At 38.1% G+C, this 21,350-nt stretch overlaps 1 protein-coding gene across 2 annotated transcripts in view; it reads left to right on the plus strand.

Annotated features, from left to right (window-relative positions):
* The first annotated feature begins 6,537 nt into the window (after positions 1 to 6,537).
* The window catches only part of UBE2U (ubiquitin conjugating enzyme E2 U), a 70,750-nt gene continuing 55,937 nt past the window's right edge, over positions 6,538 to 21,350 (plus strand). Inside the window, exons 1-4 of one of the 2 annotated variants that reach the window (XM_065889910.1) lie at positions 6,538 to 7,046; positions 8,544 to 8,625; positions 9,625 to 9,717; positions 20,102 to 20,199. In XM_065889910.1, coding sequence (XP_065745982.1) covers positions 6,981 to 7,046; positions 8,544 to 8,625; positions 9,625 to 9,717; positions 20,102 to 20,199 — 339 coding nt within the window. In that variant the 5' untranslated portion in view covers positions 6,538 to 6,980. The remainder of the gene's footprint in view (positions 7,047 to 8,543; positions 8,626 to 9,624; positions 9,718 to 20,101; positions 20,200 to 21,350) is intronic. The other variant, XM_065889921.1, reaches the window with a different exon arrangement.

Genomic DNA, 21,350 nt, shown 5'->3' on the forward strand with positions numbered 1-21,350 from the left:
GCAAATGACAGTTTAGGACTGAATTGTACTTCCAGAGTTCACTCTGGAAGTGGAGTGTATTAGTCAGCCTGGCTGCAATAATAACTGCAAAATCTCAGCAGCTTGCCTTGTAGGAGCGAATGTTCATTTCTCACTCATGTCAGTCAGCAGAGGTGGGTCAGCTGCTGTAGCTGCTCCCAGGTCTGCAGGACACACTGTTCTCACGGCACAGGGAAAAGAGCAAGAGGCAGCACTGAAACAGTCACTCATAAAACTTGCGCTCAGACATGCTGTATATCACGTCCACCTCGCACGTTCTCTTGGTCAACACAAATTCTGAGGCCAAAGCTGACCGTAGGACATGGATGAATCTTGCCCTACTGAGAGGCACCGCAAGCCACACCGTCACAGTCAGGGGCAAGGAGGCAGAACCTTCTTCCAGGGAAGGGGGTGAATAGTTGGGAACAATAACACAATCCCCAGCCCAGCTGAAGCCCTGAGTACGTAGAGTCAGTACAGCAAACCCAGGGCACCAGCGCCCTTCTCTCTTGTGTTTGTGGCTAATCACTAACTGGTGCTCTTCCCAGCTGAGCTCAGATTTAGCCTTAACAGTTTCAACATACTGCTCTAGATAACCTACTAATCAGTCAAGAATAGCACCAGGAATGAAACTTATTAGCCAGCCCTACAATAGGGCAATAGTGGCCAAACCTGGTCATTATCACAATTGTCTGGGGAGCTTTTAAAAATTCTAAGTTCTCAAGACCACCCCAGAATATGCCATAAAAGTGACCATAAAATCGATAAATTCCTCAGATATAGCATCTGACATTATATGTCCACCGCCCGCCCCCCCTTCATGGACCCTGGATGAGGAGAATGGCGCAGGCACACGTACTTTTCAACTGCTCCAGCCCGTGATCCGGATGACCTCGAGGAAGTAAAGCAATCTCTACTTCCTTATCCGTAAAATGGTATAAATGTAGCATAGAGGTTGAGAGTAAAGGTTCTAATGTCAGACAGCCTGGGTTTAAATCTTCCCTTCACCTTTTGGTAACCATGTGAATTTACACAAGTTACTGTGAACTGCTGTTTCTTCATCTGAAAATGTATCCACTTCATAGAATTGAAACTAAGTAAAGTAAATGAGTTGCAGAGAAGAGTGCCTGACACAAAAGTTCTCAAAAACACAGTATATACAATTTTATCCGTTTTCTCTAATACCTGTCTTTCAGAGTTGATATAAGCGTTTAATGAGAACGTATACAAATATATGAGAAGTATCTGGCACATAGGAGGTGCTCAAAAAGTGCCAATGTTGCTATCATGATTCAATGTGTTTTAAACAATTTTTATAAAGCGATGCATTATTTTCTAATGTGGTAAAATATTTAGAGCACAAATATCCTACTTAATTATTTATGCACATGCCATAACGTAGAACACTCCATACTGGTGCCAGTGAAGTGGGAGTGGGCTTAACCCATGAATGTTTCATCATCTCCCTTCAAACCACCCCTAATAAACACACACTAAGTAAAAACAGCTTCAAGACACATCGCTAAGCTATCCGTAAACCATATGTCATCCCTTACACCCCCTCCAAGCTGATTGCCACCTCAAAGCTTCTCCCATGTTGAAATTCTGGAACTCCCCAGCGGGCAACTGAGAGCGCTATGCAAAGGTATATTAAAAGCTTGGTCTGCCTTTGTAGATATATATGTGAAAGAAGCCTAGAATAATTATATCCTTTAACCAGTCCCCCTGCCCCCAACACACACACACACACACACACACACACACACACACACACACACTTAACAGTCACAGTCGTACTTAGATATTATGAAATGCATTATCTCTCAGTGATTGGTGTTCCCATGTTGGGAACAAAGTGAAAGGAGACATGATTCTCCTAAAACACTTCAGCGCAAGTCAAGTACCCAAGCAGGCACTGCATTCCTTCATCATAGGATTGCTAATATCCTCTCCTGATGTAATTCTGGGCATGATGTTTCAGAACGATGATTACGAGGTCTGGGCACCAGCCTGCCGTGAAAAACAAATAGACACAAACCTTTAAACACCAACTCCAAAAACAAACAGCTGTTACCAAATTGTCTATGCAACTCCCCCCCTAAAAAGGTTCTTGAAGCCCAAGCTAGGATAGCCAGTGGTGCCAGTTTACCAGGGATTATGCCAGTTTTAGCCCTGAAAGTCCTTTTTCCTATGAATTCCCCCAGTCCCAGGCAAACCTGGACTCTGGGTCACCCTAGCTAAAGCAAAGAAGGTGAAATAAAAGCCAGCATGTATTGATTTTGAGTCCCCCTCTGTTAGGTAGACACAAATACAGATATAAATAGTGATCAAAGGGCCCCTGCATCTCAGGTACCTGACAGGGAGAGACCAAATTATTTTACAGCTAACAGAAATTTGGGGGAGCCTGCAACTTCAACTTTACAAAGGGGAACCAAGCGTTTCTTTGAGCCTAGACTTTTATAAGCTAAAATAGAATTTTTAAATGAGAAATTTCAGGCATTCAAGTCACTGAACTATGCTGCCTACCTCTTTCTTCCTCTTTGATCTTTGAAGATTAGCATTCAGTATTTTTCATGACATTTATATTGAGGAAGGAATATAAGATTATTAAAAGCAGAGAAACTCAATATTGGGAACACACATCAAAAGGTCTTCAAGACAAAGAAGGGATCATATGATTTGAAACCAGAGTTACTAGAAGCATGTGTACTGCACTTCATTTTCTAGTTAACAGGGTAACATACGTCAAAATATGATTTAAAACGCTTCTCACAGCTGAGCTGACATTTGGCGATCCTCAGCCTTCTTTTGCTCTTGAGGATGGGGGTTCAAATCCAAATGAGGTTAACACTTTGTACTGGTACATATTCCTGGTGGATGAGAAAAACAGTCTTTTAGTTTAAGTAAAACGAAAACATCTGTTCCACTCCTGAGGGAAAGAATTGTTTTTAAAAAGAGGGGGAGGGGATTCTTGGTTGTTAAAGCTGGGGATGGCCTCAGTAACTTGGCAAATGTTTAATAAGATAGACTGTCAGGTGCCTTGCTCACCGAGGATGATGAAAACTTGTGCATGAGCCTTGGTTCACTTCATTTTTCAGGACGCCATACCCATGTTATCCCCTAACCCTGTCTAAAGCCATATGTTAATGTCTATCAACTGGTCCCAAGTTCTTTCCACACTGAATCAGGTAAATCCAGCTCAGTAAGTGACTGACCTTGTGCCACAAAGCTTGTCTTGGTCAGTAGCTGTGCACTCTGGGTAAGAAGTAGTATAAGTTAGCTATTGCTGCATAACAAAATACCACAGACTTAATATCTTAAAACAATACCATTTATTAGCCCACAACTCTCTCGGTCAGACCTCGGTATGGCACGACTGAGGGTCTCACAAGTATTGGCCAGGTTATGTTCTAATTTGAAGTTCAGGTCCTCTTCCAAGCTCATGTGTTTGTCCCACAATTCAGTTGCTATGGTTGTAGGACTGGGGCTCTGATTCTCTTGCTGGCTGTCAGCCAGCAGCCACTCTCAGCTCCTAGAGGCTGCCCAAATCCCTTGCCTCCTGGCCCCTTCCATTTTCAAAAGTGTCAACAGAGGATCTCCCTCACGTGGAATCCCTTTCATGCTTTCAATTACTCGCCTTAGGAAGAGCCCAGTCCCATTTAAGGGCTCACCAGATTAGGTCAGGCTCACCCAGGATAATCTCCCTTTCTTAAAGTCAACTATGCCACATAAGTCAACTTAATCACAGGAGAAAAATCTATCATATTCACAGTCTTGAGGATTATGCAGGGGGTGGAGCTCTTCGAGGTCATCTTAGAATTCTGCCTACCATAAGAAATATAATGCAACATTTCTCTTTTCAGTCCTTTGTACTGTAGTGCATAGTTTCTTAAGCTTTTTACATCACAGGCTATTATTAAAATGAATGAATTCCATGGCCCCTGTTCTACCAAGAAAAAAGTCTATGTGCACACACATACACATAGATATACAGACACATACAAAGTTGTCCACAATTTCAGCCACCCTACCCACACCCTGAGAAGTCAATCCACGTTTAAAACTCTGTAGATGGAGGCAGAATAAGCTGGAGAGATGAAGGGGATTCCTTGAAGTATTTTAAGCAGAGAATTACACGATCACATGTTTAGTTTAAATAATTACTGTCAAGTTTTATGACAGGAAAGTGTGGAGACAGGGAATACAGTATAAAGATGTTCTGTGTTCTAGCAAGAGATCGCAAGGCTGTGCGCTTGGGCACTGGTGGTAAGGTGTGAGAAGAAGCTAGAAAAGCAGCAGGCCTTGGTAAGTGATTAAATGTAAGTCATGAGGAAGAGGAGGAGTCAGAGCGAACTTCAAGTTTCCAGCTTGAGAAACTGGGTAAAACAAACAGGATAGAAGGCTGCTTGAGAGGATGGGAGGTAATTATTTTTGGATATTTTGAGTTTGAAATGTCCTTGAGACAGCCTGGTGAGAACCAGGCAGCTGGGTATACTACTAGTCTGAAGTCCCAAGGAGAGGGCAAGGCTAGCAATAGATTTGAGGGGTCGTAGGAGAATATACCAGCTTGATTTTCACTGCACTAAAGTACCATATGTATAACAATTTCTAAAACTTCAGAACAAAGAATGCTTTAATTTTATCTTTCTCTCTTACTTTAACATAATTTCTCCAAGAGTAAAATTTTACACAAAAAAACAAAGGAGTCTGCATTTATTATCACAGTTTTCCCCTATCAGAGTAGAAGGAAAGACCACAGGGCCACCACGGTATCATCAAGAAACCTAGTTAATATCCCCAAATTGGGTCCATTACTTTCTCACAGAAGCAGCCCTTTCTTCACTTTCACCATACATTGCCAGTCCTACATAAACCCAAGTGAAAATCTGATGGCATCTGAAGGAGAGCCCCCCAAAATTCAATCTCAGGTCCTAGTTGATATTTTAATAGAAAAAAACCCTTTGTATTCAGTTCTATGAAACACAGAATCAAATCATTTTATTGTGCCAGATGTCAGTAAAGTTAAGCTGTTGTTGGGAGTGTCTAAGCTACCCTACCTGGACATGAAATTGACCATGGGAGCCTTCTAAATGGTCTCCTGCACAATCCATTCTCCACAAGGCAGCCAGAGTAACTTTGTAAATGTAAAGCAGAGCATGACACTCTCATGCTTAAAGCCATTCAATGATTCCCATTTCTGTTCAAATAAAACCCAAACTTCACACCGTGTAGGGCTCCATCCTAATCACATCTCCGCCATGTTCTCTCAGGCCCTCCCTGGTTCCCTTTTGAAGCCTAGCTTTTTCCTGACTGAGAACTATTGTGTTTTCCTCTTCCCGGAACTCTTTGCCCTCAACATTTCTTATAGCTGGCTCCTTCTCACCTTATCTTTCATGTATCACCTCAAAGTCTACTCCTGACCAAAGCCTTCCCTGACCACCATTTCTAACCCTTAACTACCTACTCTCTATCACATTACTGTTTTATTGTCTATACACACTTGTGATCTGAAATTATGATTTTTCTTTTGTACACTCGTTTCGGTTTTGTGTATTTACTTACTGAATACTGGAGCCAAAAGGGCAGTCACTTCATCTTTATTGTTCCATAGCATATGAGAAGTGCTAGATAAATATTTGTGGAATGAATGAACTAATTGAACTCATGTCCTGTTTCCATAAAATTAGTTAAATAAATAGTGAGAAAAAAAAGCACTCTGAGCAAGGATGCCAGTTTCTGTAGTTGACACCGTCAGATTAAATTCTTTAAGTAGCTCACAGTGGGCTGGAGAATGCCATGAGCAATTGTGATACAGCCTGATAAATACTAACAGGGTCCTCTAGGATCACAAGAAAGGAGCCTAATCTTGTCTTAGGGGATTCCATAAGGAATCATAGGCAAAGGGAAATCTGAAGAATGAGTGAAGGAAAAATGTGGGGAGGAAGGATGGAAGGAACGTCGTGAGTGTCTAGACAGAAGGGACAGCAGGTGCAAAACTCTCCGGCAAGAGATGGGAATCTGAGAAATTTTAAGTAGTTCCCTGTTGTGGAGCATTCTCCCAGAGTAACTGTAGGATTCGATGACATAATAAGGTACGCGAACATATCGTGAACGCTAACGTGCCATATAAGTTATTATAAATAAGCGCAGACCTGTACTACTGGTCACTTATTACCTGATGGTTTCTGATATTCAAAGAAAAAGAAAACATTATTTCGGAGGACTTCGAGTGAACGCTTCTCTGACTTACAGACTTACATGCTAGATCCTCTGACTTCACCCCTCCTTCCCCCCACCCCAGAGGGGTAGAGTCAAAAGGTTGGTGGACCTCGCTGGCGCACGGGGAGCGGGGGTGGAGGGGGCCTCAACAACGGCTCTCATTGGCCTTTCAAACTGAACCGGTTGGACGATTGGCTGAGGAGGTTTCCAGAGGCCGCCCCACGTCGCTGATTGGATGAGGAGCGGAGAAGCTCCCACCTCCTTCACTCTAGACCCCTTCGGTCCAGTTGCTTGGCAACCGATTGGCATCCTCCGGCCGAGCCGGCACCCAGTTAGTTACACCTGTGAAGCGGAGACAACAAACGGCTACGACCGCCCTACGCTTACGCCTTTCACGCCCACTTCACGCCCAAGCAGCACGGGTGGTCCCAGAAGCTCATCCAGGTTTGCCTTCAGATGGGCTGTGGGCTGGCCCTGCAGTGACACACCGCAGTTGAGAAAGTGCTCACGTCTTCCTTCTGAAGTCCTCCTTCGGAAGAGTCAGAGGCGAAAAAAAGTCACTGTTATATGTCCAACTTAGAGCCACTTATCTTGGGAGCACACAGCGTTCTGAGGCTCGGTTGAGAAAGCAAGTAACTTATGTCAGTTAACTAGGTGCGGGAAGGTGACCCATAACCTCAGACACCTGACTCAGAGCGAACCCTAGGAGTGCGGGGACAAGTGCCAGACTCTGCTGCCTTATCATGTACAGCAGAGCCTACATCTTGCTGCAAAGAGAATTCCAAGAGTTGAAGAAAAACAATTATGAGGTGAGTACTGGAGACCTGGAGGGTGTGTTTCATTGGAGTACCAATTTTTAAAAGCAGTTTAGTCTGTGTTTATTCTATAAGGCATAATTTAGTTAAACATAATTTGCCACTACAGACTTGTTTAATGAACCTATTTCAGTATAATTATCTACTTCATAATAATAACAGCTATTTGTACTTCATGATAATAGTTAACAATACTGAGCACACTATGCTGAGTAATTTATGGGCATTTAAGCCCTGAATATCAGGGTCCATCAGGTAGTAAGTGACTAGTAGGTCCAGGGTTGCACTCATTAATTACAATACTACAAAATAAGTTCGTAGTATTTTGTTTTACCTACCAGAAACCTAAGCCTCAGAAAGGGTCAGTAAATATTTGGCCGCAGGATTCCATCACAGGGTTTTCTACTACTTCCTGTCTAGTGCACTTTTTGCCAACTTCTGTCACATATAATACAGAAGCACCTTTCCCTTATAATTTTAACACAGAGGAAGACTTTGCCCCGAATGCCACCAATGAGGTTTCAGTGTTCATAGGCTGTTCAGTGGTTGCCATAGGCTGTTTCATCACATACAATATGGAGAATTTAAAAATGGAAGGGGCGAGAGTGTACTTAGAAAGAACAGAAAGCCGTGCATAGAAAGAGGGTGTAGCATGCTTACCAGCAGCTGCATAGGGTGTAGTTCAATGGCATTGCTCTCTTTCCACTCCTGCCACAGAAGTATTGCCTTAACAGGAGAGGTCGGGAACAATTATTGAGTTCAACAACAAACATCCGAGAGGTATGAAAGTAACATTTGATGTTGTTTCTGCTCCACCTGGACTTTGTGGCTTTCTGTTGAAGGGAGAAGTGTTAGGTAAATATAGATAATGTAGGTAATAGAGACGTAATGGTTATCCAGACTAGCACTTAACATACCTAATAACTATGTGGCTGCTTAGAAGTATTTATCGACTATATTTAAGTGTATTCCTCAGCATAACCAATAACCTTATTCTATGAAATACATTCTTGTCCCTCCATTGGAATAATGCCTCAAGTGTAGGAAAATTTTATTTTTATATATGAGCATAATTTTAGAGTTGTGTTTTTCTTAATGAAAATTTTCTTCATGGCTTATATAGCATCCATATGGTTTTTAAAATCTTTGAAGAAATGCAAGCTTTCCAACTATTTCTTTCATTTTGAATTTGAGTCTTAAATTGTCTGTTGTCTTACATAAGCCACACATTCTAGTCTTGACCTTACTGTCCCACTTGTGATTTGCACACTACACTACTGATTTATTTAAAATTTGCTATTGCATGTTTTTCTGGAATCTATCTTAACTTCTCTGTAATAAGGCAATATATAGCACCTTCCCAAAATCAAAAGAAAATTATCAGAAAAAGAAAGCGTAGAGCTTTTGGAATTCATTGTAATCTAATATCTGATTTTCCAAGCTGCAATAAATATTTAATCTTTTTTCTGCTTTAATTTTTCTTAATTAAAGGGTATTACTGGCTTTCCTGTAAGTGAAGATATGATGCAATGGGAAGTTGATATTGAAGGTCTACAGAATACAGTTTGGCATGGTTTGTGCTTTCAGAACTAATTTACTTTTTTAAAAGTCTTTGTATTCTTAGCCTATTTTCTTTAAGGTTGCATTGTATAAATTTTCTAGAATTCCTAAAGTATTTACATGTGATTTTTTCATTGTATGGTTTAATTTTTTGCCATTTCTCAACATGGATGGAAATTTCAGGTTTGAATGTTTCTTTATGCCCAATGAATGTTATCATGATTTTAGGAAGCACACACAGGACAGCATATCAATTGAGAATATCATCTGACAGTCTTCCATGAAGTCAGAGAATAGCTAACAAAATGCCTGTTGGCAGAAAAATCCCACAATTATGTCTCATTTTTTTCCTCTATGATTTTCCCACAAATTTCCATAAATCAAATTCTCAAGCAAACTAGGCCACTATAAGCTTTAATGACCACGCCCTCTTACAGTTGCGGATTAACAAGATACATTTGGTTAGTGAGGTAGGGGAGAAAAACACGTACGTGGATAATTGTTCTATAATAACATGTTCTATTATGGATTTTGAATGGAATACCGAGGAGGCAGTGATTAGTTAATTTTGCCTTGGAGAGTCAGGAACGGCTTCCCAAGGAAGTGACCCTTGAGTTGGGTCCTAAAAAATGTGTGAGAATTCACCAGGTTTAGAATCAGAAGGAAATCCAGGCAGAGTAAACAGCCTGACATGAGGTGGCAAGAGAGGGTTCTGGAGCAGTGAGTTCAGTAAAGATGAGATACACAGTGAAGGGGCCGGGTGTAAGGGGGACAGGGTCAGTGGGTAGAAAGGACTAGTGGGAATGTGGCTGAAAACATGGAATTAGATTGTGAGGAGTCTGTTACACCATCTAGAGGAGTCTAGGCATCCTATAATCCAATTTACTTATTAATATAATAAAACTCTAGGGACCTTGGGGAGGCTAAACTGTAGGAATAAACTTCAGTGTTAGGTTACAGTTAATCAGTTCAACATGACACTTTAGTAAAAATGTTTCTTTTTGTATCACAGGATCATTCTTCCAACTGAGAATAAATTTTACATCGGAGTATAATTTTGTCCCTCCAGTTGTGAAATTTAGAACAATTCCTTTTCATCCAAATGGTAAGGAACAAATGAAATTTTTATCATCACGGGTTCTGTCCCCATTAACCTTGTTCTTTGTTAGTGTTTAATGTTTTTTTTTAATCACTTTGTTACGATTATAAAAGTAAGCATGCTTATTGGGGAAAATATTAAAAGGCAGAAAAAAATTATCACCTGAATCCTAATTCAGAGAGATACTATTCTCTATATTTAACCAAATTTATTTCCTTCTTCTATGTATGCATTTTATCTACATAGTTGAGTTATTACACAAAGTTTTATATATTTTTACTTAAAATGACATAATACGTTTATTTCTGCAATATTAAACATTCTTCAAAATATAATTTTTAATGACTGAATGATAAACTTAATTCCTGTATTGTTCAGTATTTTAGTTGGACCTAATTTTTTACTATAAAAATAATGCACAGACAAATTAACATTTTAGAAAGAAATAAGTAAGATTGCTACCTCAAGTCATAATGCGAAGTAAATTCTTGATCGATTACAAATGCAAAAAATTTTAATGCTAAAAAGGAAATCTAATAGAACTTTTATGGGTGTGGTGAGAAAGGCTTTTCTAAAAACAACAAATCCTAGAAACCATGAGAAAAGCATGACACATTAAACTACATAAACTTTTTAAGACTTCTCTATAGCTAATGACATTATAAACAGAGATAAAAATACACTGACTTTTGCAAACTGAGGGAAAATATTTGCAATGCATAAAACAGAATATTTATAATATGTAAAGACCACTTGTGCATCAGTAAGAAAAAACAGAAAGCAACAGAAAAATGGGCAAAGGTTATAAACAAGCGCTTTTTTTTTAGTGTGTTTTTGTTTTGTATTGAAGTATAGTTGATTTACAATGTTGTGTTATTTTCAGGTGTACCATAAAGTGATTCTGTTATATATGTAGTCTTTTTAAGATTCTTTTCCCTTATATGTTATTACAAAATATCGAGTATAGTTCTCTGCACTATACGGTAGGTCCTTGTTACTTATCTGTTTTATATACAGTAGTGTGTATATGTTAATCCCAAATGCCTAATTTGTCCCTCCCCCTGCTTTCCCTTTTGTTAACTGTAAGTTTGTTTTCTATGTCTATGGGTCTATTTCTGTTTTGAATATAAGTTCATTTGTACCGTTTTTGTTTAATATTCCACATATAAGTGATATCATATGATATTTGTCTTTCTCTGTCTTGCTTACTTCACTTAGTATGATAATCTCTAGGTCCATCCATGTTGCTGCAAATGGCATTATTTCATTCTTTTTTTAATGGCTGAGTAGTATTCTGTTGTATATGTATGCCACATCTTCTTTATCCATTCATCTCTCTTTTTTTTTTTTTTTTTTTGGCGGTACACAGGCCTCTCACTGCTGTGGCCTCTCCCATTGCAGAGCACAGGCTCGGGACGCGCAGGCTCAGCGGCCATTGCTCACGGGCCTAGCCGCTCCGCGGCATGTGGGATCTTCCCGGACCGGGGCACGAACCCGTGTCCCCTGCATCGGCAGGCAGACTCTCAACCACTGCGCCACCAGGGAAGCCCTATCCATTCATCTCTTGACGGACATTTAAGTTACTTCCATGTCTTGGCTATTGTAAATAGTGCTGCAGTGAACATTGGGGTGCATGTATCTTTTTGAATTATAGTTTTCTCTGGGTATATGCCCAGGAGTGGTATTACAGGATCATATGGTAGCCCTATTTTTAGTTTTTTAAAGGAAGCAGCATACATTTCTCCATAGTTGCTGTACCAATGTACATTCCCAACAACAGTGTAGGAGGGTTCCTTTTTCTCCACACCTTCTCCAGCATTTATTGTTTGTACACTTTTTCATGATGGTCATTCTGACTGGTGTGAGGTGATACCTCAACATAGCTTTGATTTGCATTTTTCTAATAATTAGCAATGTGGAGCAGTTTTCATGTCCGTGTTGGCCATATATAAGTCTTCTTTGGAGAACTGTCTATTTAGATCTCATGCCTATTTTTTGATTGGGTTGTTTTTTTTTTTTGATGTTGAACTGTAGAGCTGTTTGTATACTTTTACGATTAATCCCTTTTTGCTCACATCATTTGCAAAATTTTCTCCCATTCTGTAGGTTCTCTTTTTGTTTTGCTTATGGTTTCCTTTGCCTTTAAGTTTAATTAGGTCCTATTTGTTTATTTTATTTTATTTTATTTTTGCTGTACACGGGCCTCTCACTGTTGTGGCCTCTCCCGTTGTGGAGCACAGGCTCCGGACGCGCAGGCTCAGTGGCTATGGCTCATGGGCCTAGCCGCCCTGTGGCATGTGGGATCTTCCCAGACCAGGGCACGAACCCATGTCCCCTGCATCAGCAGGTGGACTCTCAACCACTGCGCCACCAGGGAAGCCCCCATTTGTTTATTTTTGTTTTTATTTCCATTACTCTAGAAGACAGATCCAAAAAGATATTGCTGTGATTTATGTCAGAGTATTCTGCCTATGTTTTCCTCTAGGAGTTTTAGAGTATCCAGTTTTACATTAGGTCTTTAATCCATTTTGACTTTTTTTGTGTGTATGGTGTTAGAGAGTGTTCTAATCTGATTCTTTTACATGTAGCTGTCCAGTTTTCCAAGCAGCACTTATCGAAGAGACTATCTTTTCTCCATTGTATATTCGTGACTCCTTTGTCATAGATTAATTGACCATATGTGTGTGGGTTTATTTCTGGGCTTTCTATCCTGTTCCACTGATCTGTATTTCTGTTTTTGTGCCAGTCTGATACTGTTTTGATGATTGTAGCTTTGTAGTATAGTCTGAAATCAGGGAGCCTGATTCCTCCACCTCTGTTTTTCTTTCTCAAGATTACTTTGGCTATTTCGGGTCTCTTGTGTTTCCATACAAATTAAAAAGTTTTTTGTTCTAGTTCTGTGAAAAATGCCATTAGTAATTTGATAGGGATTGCATTAAATCTGTAGACTGCCTTGGGTACTATAGTCATTTTGACAGTATTGATTCTTCCAGTCCAAGAACACATCTGTTTGTGTCATCTTCAATTTCTTTCATCAGCGTCTTATAGTTTTCAGAGTACAGGTCTTTTGCCTCCTTAGGTAGGTTTATTCCTAGGTATTTTATCCTTTTTGATGTGATGGTAAATGGGATTATTTCCTTAGTTTCTCTCTGATTTTTCATTGTTAGTGAATAGAAATGCAACATATTTCTGTGTATACATTTTGTATCCTGCAACTTTACTGAATGCATTGATGAGCTCTAGTAGTTTTCTGGTAGTGTCTTTAGGATTTTTTATGTATAGCATCATGTCATCTGCAAATAGTGAAAGTTTTACTTCTTCTTTTCCAATTTGTATTCCTTTTTTTTTGTGGTACGCGGGCCTCTCACTGTTGTGGCCTCTCCCATTGCGGAGCACAGGCTCCGGACGCGCAGGTTCAGCGACCATGGCTCACGGGTCCAGCTGCTCCACGGCATGTGGGATCTTCCCAGACCGGGGCACAAACCCATGTCCCCTGCATCGGCAGGCAGACTCTCAACCACTGCGCCACCAGGGAAGCCCATCCAATTTGTATTCCTTTTATTTCTTTTTCTTCTCTGATTGTCATGGCTAGAACTTCCAAAACTATGTTGACTAAAAGTGGCGAGAGTGGACATCCTTGTCTTGTTCCTGATCTTAGAGGAAATGCTTTCAGCTTTTCACCGCTGAGTATGATGTTGTTAGCTGTGGGTTTGTTATATATGGCCATTATTATGTTGAGGTAGGTTTCCTCTATGCCCACTTTATGGAGAGTTTTTATCATAATTCGATGTTGAATTTTATCAAAAGCTTTTTCTGCATCTATTGATATGATTATATGGTTTTTATTCTTCAATTTGTTGATGTGGTGTATCACACTGAATGATTTGTGGATATTGAAAAATCCTTGCATCCCTGGGATAAATCCCGCTTGATCTGGTGGTTGATCTTTTTAATGTATTGTTGGATTCAATTTGCCAATATTTTGTTAAGGAGTTTTGCGTCTAGGTTCATCAGTGATATTGGCCTGTAATTTTCTTTTTTTGTGAAATCTTTGCCTGGTTTTGGTGTCACAGTGATGGTGACCTCATAGAATGAGTTTGGAAGTGTTCCTTCCTCTACAGTTTTTGGAATAGTTTCAAAAGGAAAGGTGTTAACTCTTCTGTAAGTGTTTAATAGACTTCGTCTGTGAAACCATCTGGTCCTAGACTCTTGTTTGTTGGGAGTTTTTAAGTCACAGTTTCAATTTCAGTACTTGTAATTAGTCTGTTAATATTTTCTATTTCTTCCTGGTTCAGTCTTGGGAGATTGTACCTTCCTAAGGTTTGTTCATTTCTTCTAAGTTGTCCATTTTATTGGCGTATTGTTTCTTGTAGTAGTCTCTTATGGTCCTTTGTATTGCTGTGGTGTCGGTTGTAACTTCTCCTTTTTCATTTCTGATTTTACTGATTTGGGCCCTCTCCCTTTTTTCTTGATGAGTCTGACTAAAGGTTTATCCATTTTGTTTATCTTTTCAAAGAAGCAGATTTTAGTTTCATTGATCTTTTCTATTGTTTTCTTAGTTACTATTCCATTTGTTTCTGCTCTGATCTTTATGATTTCTTTCCTTCTGCTAACTTCGGGTTTTGTTTGTTCTTCTTTCTTTAGTTGCTTTAGGTGTAAGGTTAGGTTGTTTATTTGAGATTTTTCTTGTTTCCTGAGCTCAGGTTGTATCACTGTAAATTTCCCTCTTAGAACTGTTTTTGCTACATTCCATAGGTTTTGGATCATTGTGTTTTCATGTTCATTTGTCTCTAGGTACTTTTTTGATTTCCTCTTTGGTTTCTTCAGTGATCCATTGGTTGTTTAGTAGAATACTGTTTAGCCTCCACATGTTTATGTTTTTTTGAAGTTATTTTCTTGTAGTTGATTTCTAATCTCATAGTCTTGTGGTTGAAAAAGATGCTTGATATGATTCCAGTTTTCTTAAATTTACCAAGACTTGCTTTGTGCCCCAGCAAGTGATCTATCCTGGAGATGGTTCCATGTGTACTTGAAAAGACTGTGTATTCTGCTGCTTTCAGATGGAATGCTCTATAAATATCAATTAAGTCCATCTGGTCTAATGTGTCATTTAAGACCTGTGTTTCCTTATTGATTTTCTATCTGGATGATCTGTCCATTTATGTAAGTGGGGTGTTAAGCTCTCCCACTATTATTGTGTTACTGTCAAGTTCTCCTTTTATGTCTGTTAACGTTTGCCTTATATATTGAGGTGCTCCTGTGTTGGATGCATATAAATATATATATATACAATTGTTATATCTTCTTCTTGGATTGTTCATTTGGTCATTAGGTACTGTCCTTCTTTGTCTCTTATAACAGTCTTTATTTTAAAGTCTATTTTGTCTGATATAAGTATTGCAACTCCAGCTTTCTTTTGATTTCCATTTGCATGGAATACCTTTTTCCATCCCCTCATTTTCAGTCTGTATGAGTCTCTAGATCTGAAGTGAGTCTCTTATAGACAGCATATATTTGAGTCTTAAATTTTGTACCCATTCAGCCAGTCTGTGTCTTTTGGCTGGAGCATTTAATCTATTTACATTTAAGGTAATTATCAGTATGTATGTTCTTATTGTCATTTTGTTAATTGTTTTGCATTTGTTTTTATAGATCTTCTTTCTTCCTTTCCTCTTTTTTAAAATATTTTATTGAAGTATAGTTGATTTAAATGTTGTTAATTTCTGCTGTACAGCAAAGTTATTCAGTTATGCATTTATATATTCTTTTGCTTACTGTTTTCTATTATGGTTTATCACAGGATATTGAATATAGTTCCCAGTGCTATACAATAGGACCTTGTTCTTTATTTTCTTTCTTCTTTTGTTCTCTTCTCTTGTGATTTGATTATCTTTAGTGTTATGTTTGGTTATCTTATTTTTCGTATATATATATATATATATATATAAAATAGATTTTTGGTTTGTGGTTCCATGAGGTTTCGATATAGCATTCTATACATATACATGATTATTTTAAGTTGCTGATCTCTTAATTTCAAATGCATTCAAATGTCTTGCATTTGTACTCTTCTTCTCTCATGATTACTAGTTTAGATATCATATTTGTGTGTGGATGATTTCCTGTCTTTACTGTATGCTTGCCTTTATGGGTGAGCTTTCCCATTTTGTAATTTTCTTGTTTCTAGTTGTGGTCTTTTCTTTTCCACCTAGAGAAGTTTCTTTAGGATTTGTTTTAAACCTGGTTTGGTGGTACTGAATTCTTTTAGCTTTTGCTTGTCTGTAAAGCTTTTGATTTCTCAGTCAAATCAGAACAAGAGCCTTGCTGGGTAGAGTATTCTTGGTTGTAGGTTTTCCCCTTTCATCACTTTAAATATATTGTGCCACTCCCTTCTGGCCTGCAGAGTTTCTGCTGAAAAGTCACCTCATAACCTTATGGGGATTCCCTTGTTGCTTTTAATATTTTCTCTTTATCTTTAATTTTAGTCAATTTGATTACTATGTGTCTTGGTGTATTTCTCCTTGAGTTAATCCTGTATGGGCCTCTGTGCTTCCTGGACTTGGGTGCTGTTTCCTTTCCCATATTAGGGAAGTTTTCAGTTGTTACCTCCTCAAATATTTTCTCAGTCCCTTATTCTGTCTCTTCTTCTGGGACCCCTATAATGCGAATGTTGGTGAGTTTGACATTGTCCCAGAGGTCTCTTAAACTGTCCTCACTTCTTTTCATTCTTTTTTCTTTATTCTGTTCTGCGGCAGCGATTTCCACCACTCTGTCTTCCAGCTCACTTATCTGTTCTTCTGCCTCATTTATTCTGCTATTGACTCCTTCTAGTGTATTTTCCATTTCAGTTATTGTATTCTTCAATACAATATTGTATTCTTCTTGGTTGTTCTTTATATTTTCTAATTCTTTGTTAACACCTTCCTGTAACTTCTCACTCTGTGCATCCATTCTTTTCCTGAGCTCTTGGATCGTCTTTGTGATCATTACTCTGAACTCTTCCTTGTGTAGATTGCCTATCTCCATGTCACTTAATTATTCTTCTGGGGTTTTATCTTTTGCTTTCATCTGGAACCTCTTTCTCTGCTGTCTTATTTTGTCTAAATTTCTATTTCTATGTATGTGGAAGGTTGGTTATGTTTCTCAACCTTGGAGAAGTGACCTTCTGTAAGGGATGTCCTTTGTGTCCCAGAAGTACACTCCCCTCTTGTCTTCCAAGGGTCAGGGACCAGCTGGTCCCATGGTAGTTTCTGACTTGCGTTTGTGGACTTACTTCCGCAGACTGCTGGATCATTGTTTTCTTGTTTCTGGTGTCCACCCCCTGGTGGGTGAGGCTGTTGATGGACACTTGGATTGCTTCTTGGCTATCGTAAATAGTGCTGCTGTGAATATTGGGGTGCGTGTATCTTTTTAAATTAGTGTTTTCATTTTTTCTGGATATATACCCAGGAGTAGAATTGCTGGAACATATGGTAGCTCTGCTTTTAGTTTTGTGACGAACCTTCGTACTGTTTTCCATAGTGGCTGTACCAATTTACATTCCCACCCACAGTGTATAAGGGTTCCCTTTTCTCCACATCCTTGCCAACATTTGTGATTTTTAAACTTGATGATAACCGTTCTGACAGATGTGAGGTGATATCTCATTGTTTTGATTTGCATTTCTCTAATAATTAGTGATTTGAACATCTTTTCATGTGCCTGTTAGCCATTTGTATGTCTTCTTTGAAAAGATGTCTGTTCAGGTCTTCTTCCCATTTTTTGATTGGTTTGTTTGTTTTTGATATTGAACCGTGTGAACTGTTTGTATATTGTAGGTATTAACCCCTTGTTGGTAGCATCATTTGCAAATATTTTCTCTGATTGCGTAGGTTGTCTTTTCATTTTGTCAGTGGTTTCCTTTGCTATGCAAAAGCTTTTATGTTTAATTAGGTCCCATTTGTTTATTTTTGCTCTGATTTCTTTTGCCTTAGGAGACTGATCCAAGAAAATATTGCTATAATTTATTTCAAAGAGTATTCCACCTATGTTTTCTTCTAGGAGTTTTATGGTTTCTGGTCTTACATTTAGCTCTTTAAACCATCTTGAATTTAATTTGTATGTGGTGTGAGGGAATGTTCTAATCTCATTGTTTTACATGTGGCTACCCAGTTTTCCCAGCACCACTTGTTGAAGAAACTGTCTTTTCTCCATTGTATATTCTTGCCTCCTTTGTTGTAGATGAATTGACCATAGTGCACGGATTTATTTGGGGGCTCTCTGTTCTGTTCCATTGATTTATGTGTCTGTTTTTGTGTCAATACCATGATGTTTTGATTACTGTAGCTTTCTAGTATACTCTAAAGTCTGGGAGGGTTATACTTCCAGCTTTGTTCTTTTTTCTCAAGATTGCTTTTTGGCTCCATATGAATTTTATGATTATTTGTTCTAGTTCTGTGAAAAATGTCCAGGGTATTTTGATAGGGATTGCATTAAATCTGTAGATTGCTTTGGGTAGTATGGCCATTTTAACAATATTAATTCTTCCAATTGAAGGGCATGGGATATTGTTCCATTTCTTTGAATTGTCTTCATTTTCCTTCATCAGTGTTTCATAGTTTTCAGGGTATTAGTCCTTCACCTCTTTGGTTAAATTTATTTCTAGGGGTTTTTCTTGCTGCTATTTTAAATGGGATTTTTTTCTTTTTTACTTTCTCTTTCTGATATTTCATCATCAGTGTATAGAAATGCAATAGATTTCTGTATATTAATCTTTTATCCTGCAACCTTGCCGAATTCATTTACTAGTTCTAATAGTTTTGGGGTGGAGACTTTAGGGATCTATATAAAGAATATGCTTAATATTCTTATTAATATTTAATTAATAAAGATTTTGTTTCCAGTAACAATGTTGGAAATAAGGAAAAGAGAAATAACTCCAATGTCCATTAATATAGGAATTTTTAAGTAAAATATCTTACAGCTATATACATTGCTTTTAAACACAGCAAGGAAGATATATGAAGACTTTACTCTTTGGTCATTCTTGTGCCCTGGAATCTTCACTACCTGGCATATTGTTAGTGCTCAAATATTTTTTGAATAAACATGTCCAGAAATATGTTGACAATTTACTATTAAATGAAAAAATACTTTGAAGAATAAAATGTAAAAATATAATTCTATTTAATAAAAAAATCCAAAAACTACACACACACACACACACGTGTGTGTGTGTGTGTGTGTGCGTGTGTATTTTTTCCAAATACTGACTTAGTTAATTAACTGTGTTAGGGCATAGGCCAACCTTTCATATATCTTTCCAATTTATATATTGATGTAATGGAACAAAGCTGGCAGGGAGGTTTTGCCATCCTCAGTGTGTGGGTTCAATTTCTGGACCTAAGACATTTACTCTGTCACTATTTCCAGCCAGTGGTAAAGGGAGAGAAAAAGAGAAGAGGGCAGAACAACTTCCTTAAGAAAATATGATCCAGAAGGTGCACACTTTACTTCTGCCAATGTCTCATGATTAAGATTTAGTCACATGGCCACATCTTGTTAGAGGAAAGGCTGGGAAAATGTGGGCGACTATGTATTCATCTAAAACCACATGGGGGAATGGGGATGGGGCAGGCATCAAGTTTCTTATTATAGAGAGAAGAAATAGAGGAAAGGGAGAGCAAATACTGGAGGACCATGAATAGTGTGCACAAAACTTTTTATACCATCATCTTTTCTTTCACCACTGAGTCATAATTTCACTTGTAACTTACAACAGTTTTAATACCAACTAGGATTTGTTTCTAAATTCTTTTATCGCATTGTTCACTCAAATCTTGTGTCCATTGCGCTGTTACTATTATTGTAGTTTACAATACAATGTACCAAATCAAACACCCCTCTTTTCACCTTTTCAAAATTTTCTTCCCAGGTCTTACCTTTTTATTGCAAGATTTTTCTATTGGAATATAAATGTTTTTCTTATTCATTTACAAAAATTATTTATACATTAATAAAAGTATTATTAATGATGATAGCTATCATTTTTTGAGGATCCATTATGTGCCAGGTACTCTATTAAGGGCTTTATTTTTTAAATTCTTTTCAGTGAAAGTAGGTACTTCAATCATATCCCCATTTCATATACTAAGCAAGTGAGACCTAGAGAGGGAAAGTTAATTGCTCAACGTCACACAGCTGGTAAGTGGAGGGGTCAACTGTCAAATCTGTGTGTCTGACACCAAAGTCCATGCTCTAACAGCTGCTCTGTATTAAGTGTCTGTCACATTCAATGCAAATAATTTTCCTGCTTTGTCATTTGCTTTCTAACTTTGCTATGACCTGTTGATGTTCATAAGTTTTAAATAATAATTTTATGTATTAATATTAATGTCTGATTTTAATACAGTAGACCCACATACTGGCCGTCCCTGTATAGAATTTTTGGACAACACTCATAAGTGGAATAGAAGCTATACATTGAGCAGCATCTTACTTACCCTCCAGGTAAGAACAGATTAATATAATGCTGTCTTTAATACCTTTAATTACCCCAATTACTCAAAATATAACGAATAAAATGTACAATGCATAGTTAAATGTTTAAAGGATTTGAGTAAGCTTATATAAATCAATAACATTTCTACATCAAGACTGTAAAATGGAACTTGAATTATAAAAACGATTATTTTTAAAGTGAAATCGATAGATTAGGCCCTTCCCAGCCAAAGAATATGTATTTTATAAAAGAAGAAAAGAACTGTTTGGATGGTTTCAACTCTGGAAATACAGTCTTAGGTTTGCTTTTGGCTCCTAACTTCACTTTATAATGTTGAACAGGCCTTTTGGATCTTTCCGCATTCACGAACCTTGCCTTCCTCCGAGAGGTGAATCAAGTGACTACAACGTAGAATGTTCAGCTTTATCCTTTGTTTCTGACAGTACTAGAGACCTGCTTTTATAAGCTTTCATATCAAACCCAGTGAACAATTAAACCAGGAATTTCCTCCTCTCCTCAGTAGATGCCTGTTTCTAGAATGCACCCTTCACCTCCTAGATCCATGGTCTTCAGAAGCATGCCTCAGTGTTGTGTTATTCCCGACCCTCAAAGAGCCTCCCTTCTCATCCTGAAATGCTAAGATAAATGATTTGAGTGGCACTTGCTTTGACCACTTACATCTGGCTCAGTGAGATTCTATCCACTAGAGTCTGTCCACGATATTCTATCTATTTATCATTGATAATACGTGGAGATAAACTATTAAATTTTGATCATCTGGAATACCTGGAGAATAAAGTATTCTGGCTTAATTGAATTTTCTCTGTGACATAGAATTATAACACAAATTTCATCTCTCCCATTTCTTGTTTTTGAAAATAAAATAAAACGAATCATTAACTTTCTGTCTAGTCATCTTAGTATGCTGAGTAAAATTTAATATTTTTAAAAATTCAATGTTCAATTTATTTATTCATTCATTCTACAAATATGTGTTGAGCATATATAGCAGTGCCAGGCCATGTTCCGGGAGAGAGACTGGAGCAAAAACTTTGAGGAAGTAAGTGAGCGTGTTGTGCAGAGATTTGTGATTGATCTTTTGGATTCCTTCAATCTGAGTCATCCTGTCTCTTCCACCTAAATAGGATTGGCCTTAAAA

The sequence above is a fragment of the Phocoena phocoena genome, chromosome 1 (assembly GCF_963924675.1).
Source record: "Phocoena phocoena chromosome 1, mPhoPho1.1, whole genome shotgun sequence".
Lineage (NCBI taxonomy): Eukaryota > Metazoa > Chordata > Mammalia > Artiodactyla > Phocoenidae > Phocoena > Phocoena phocoena.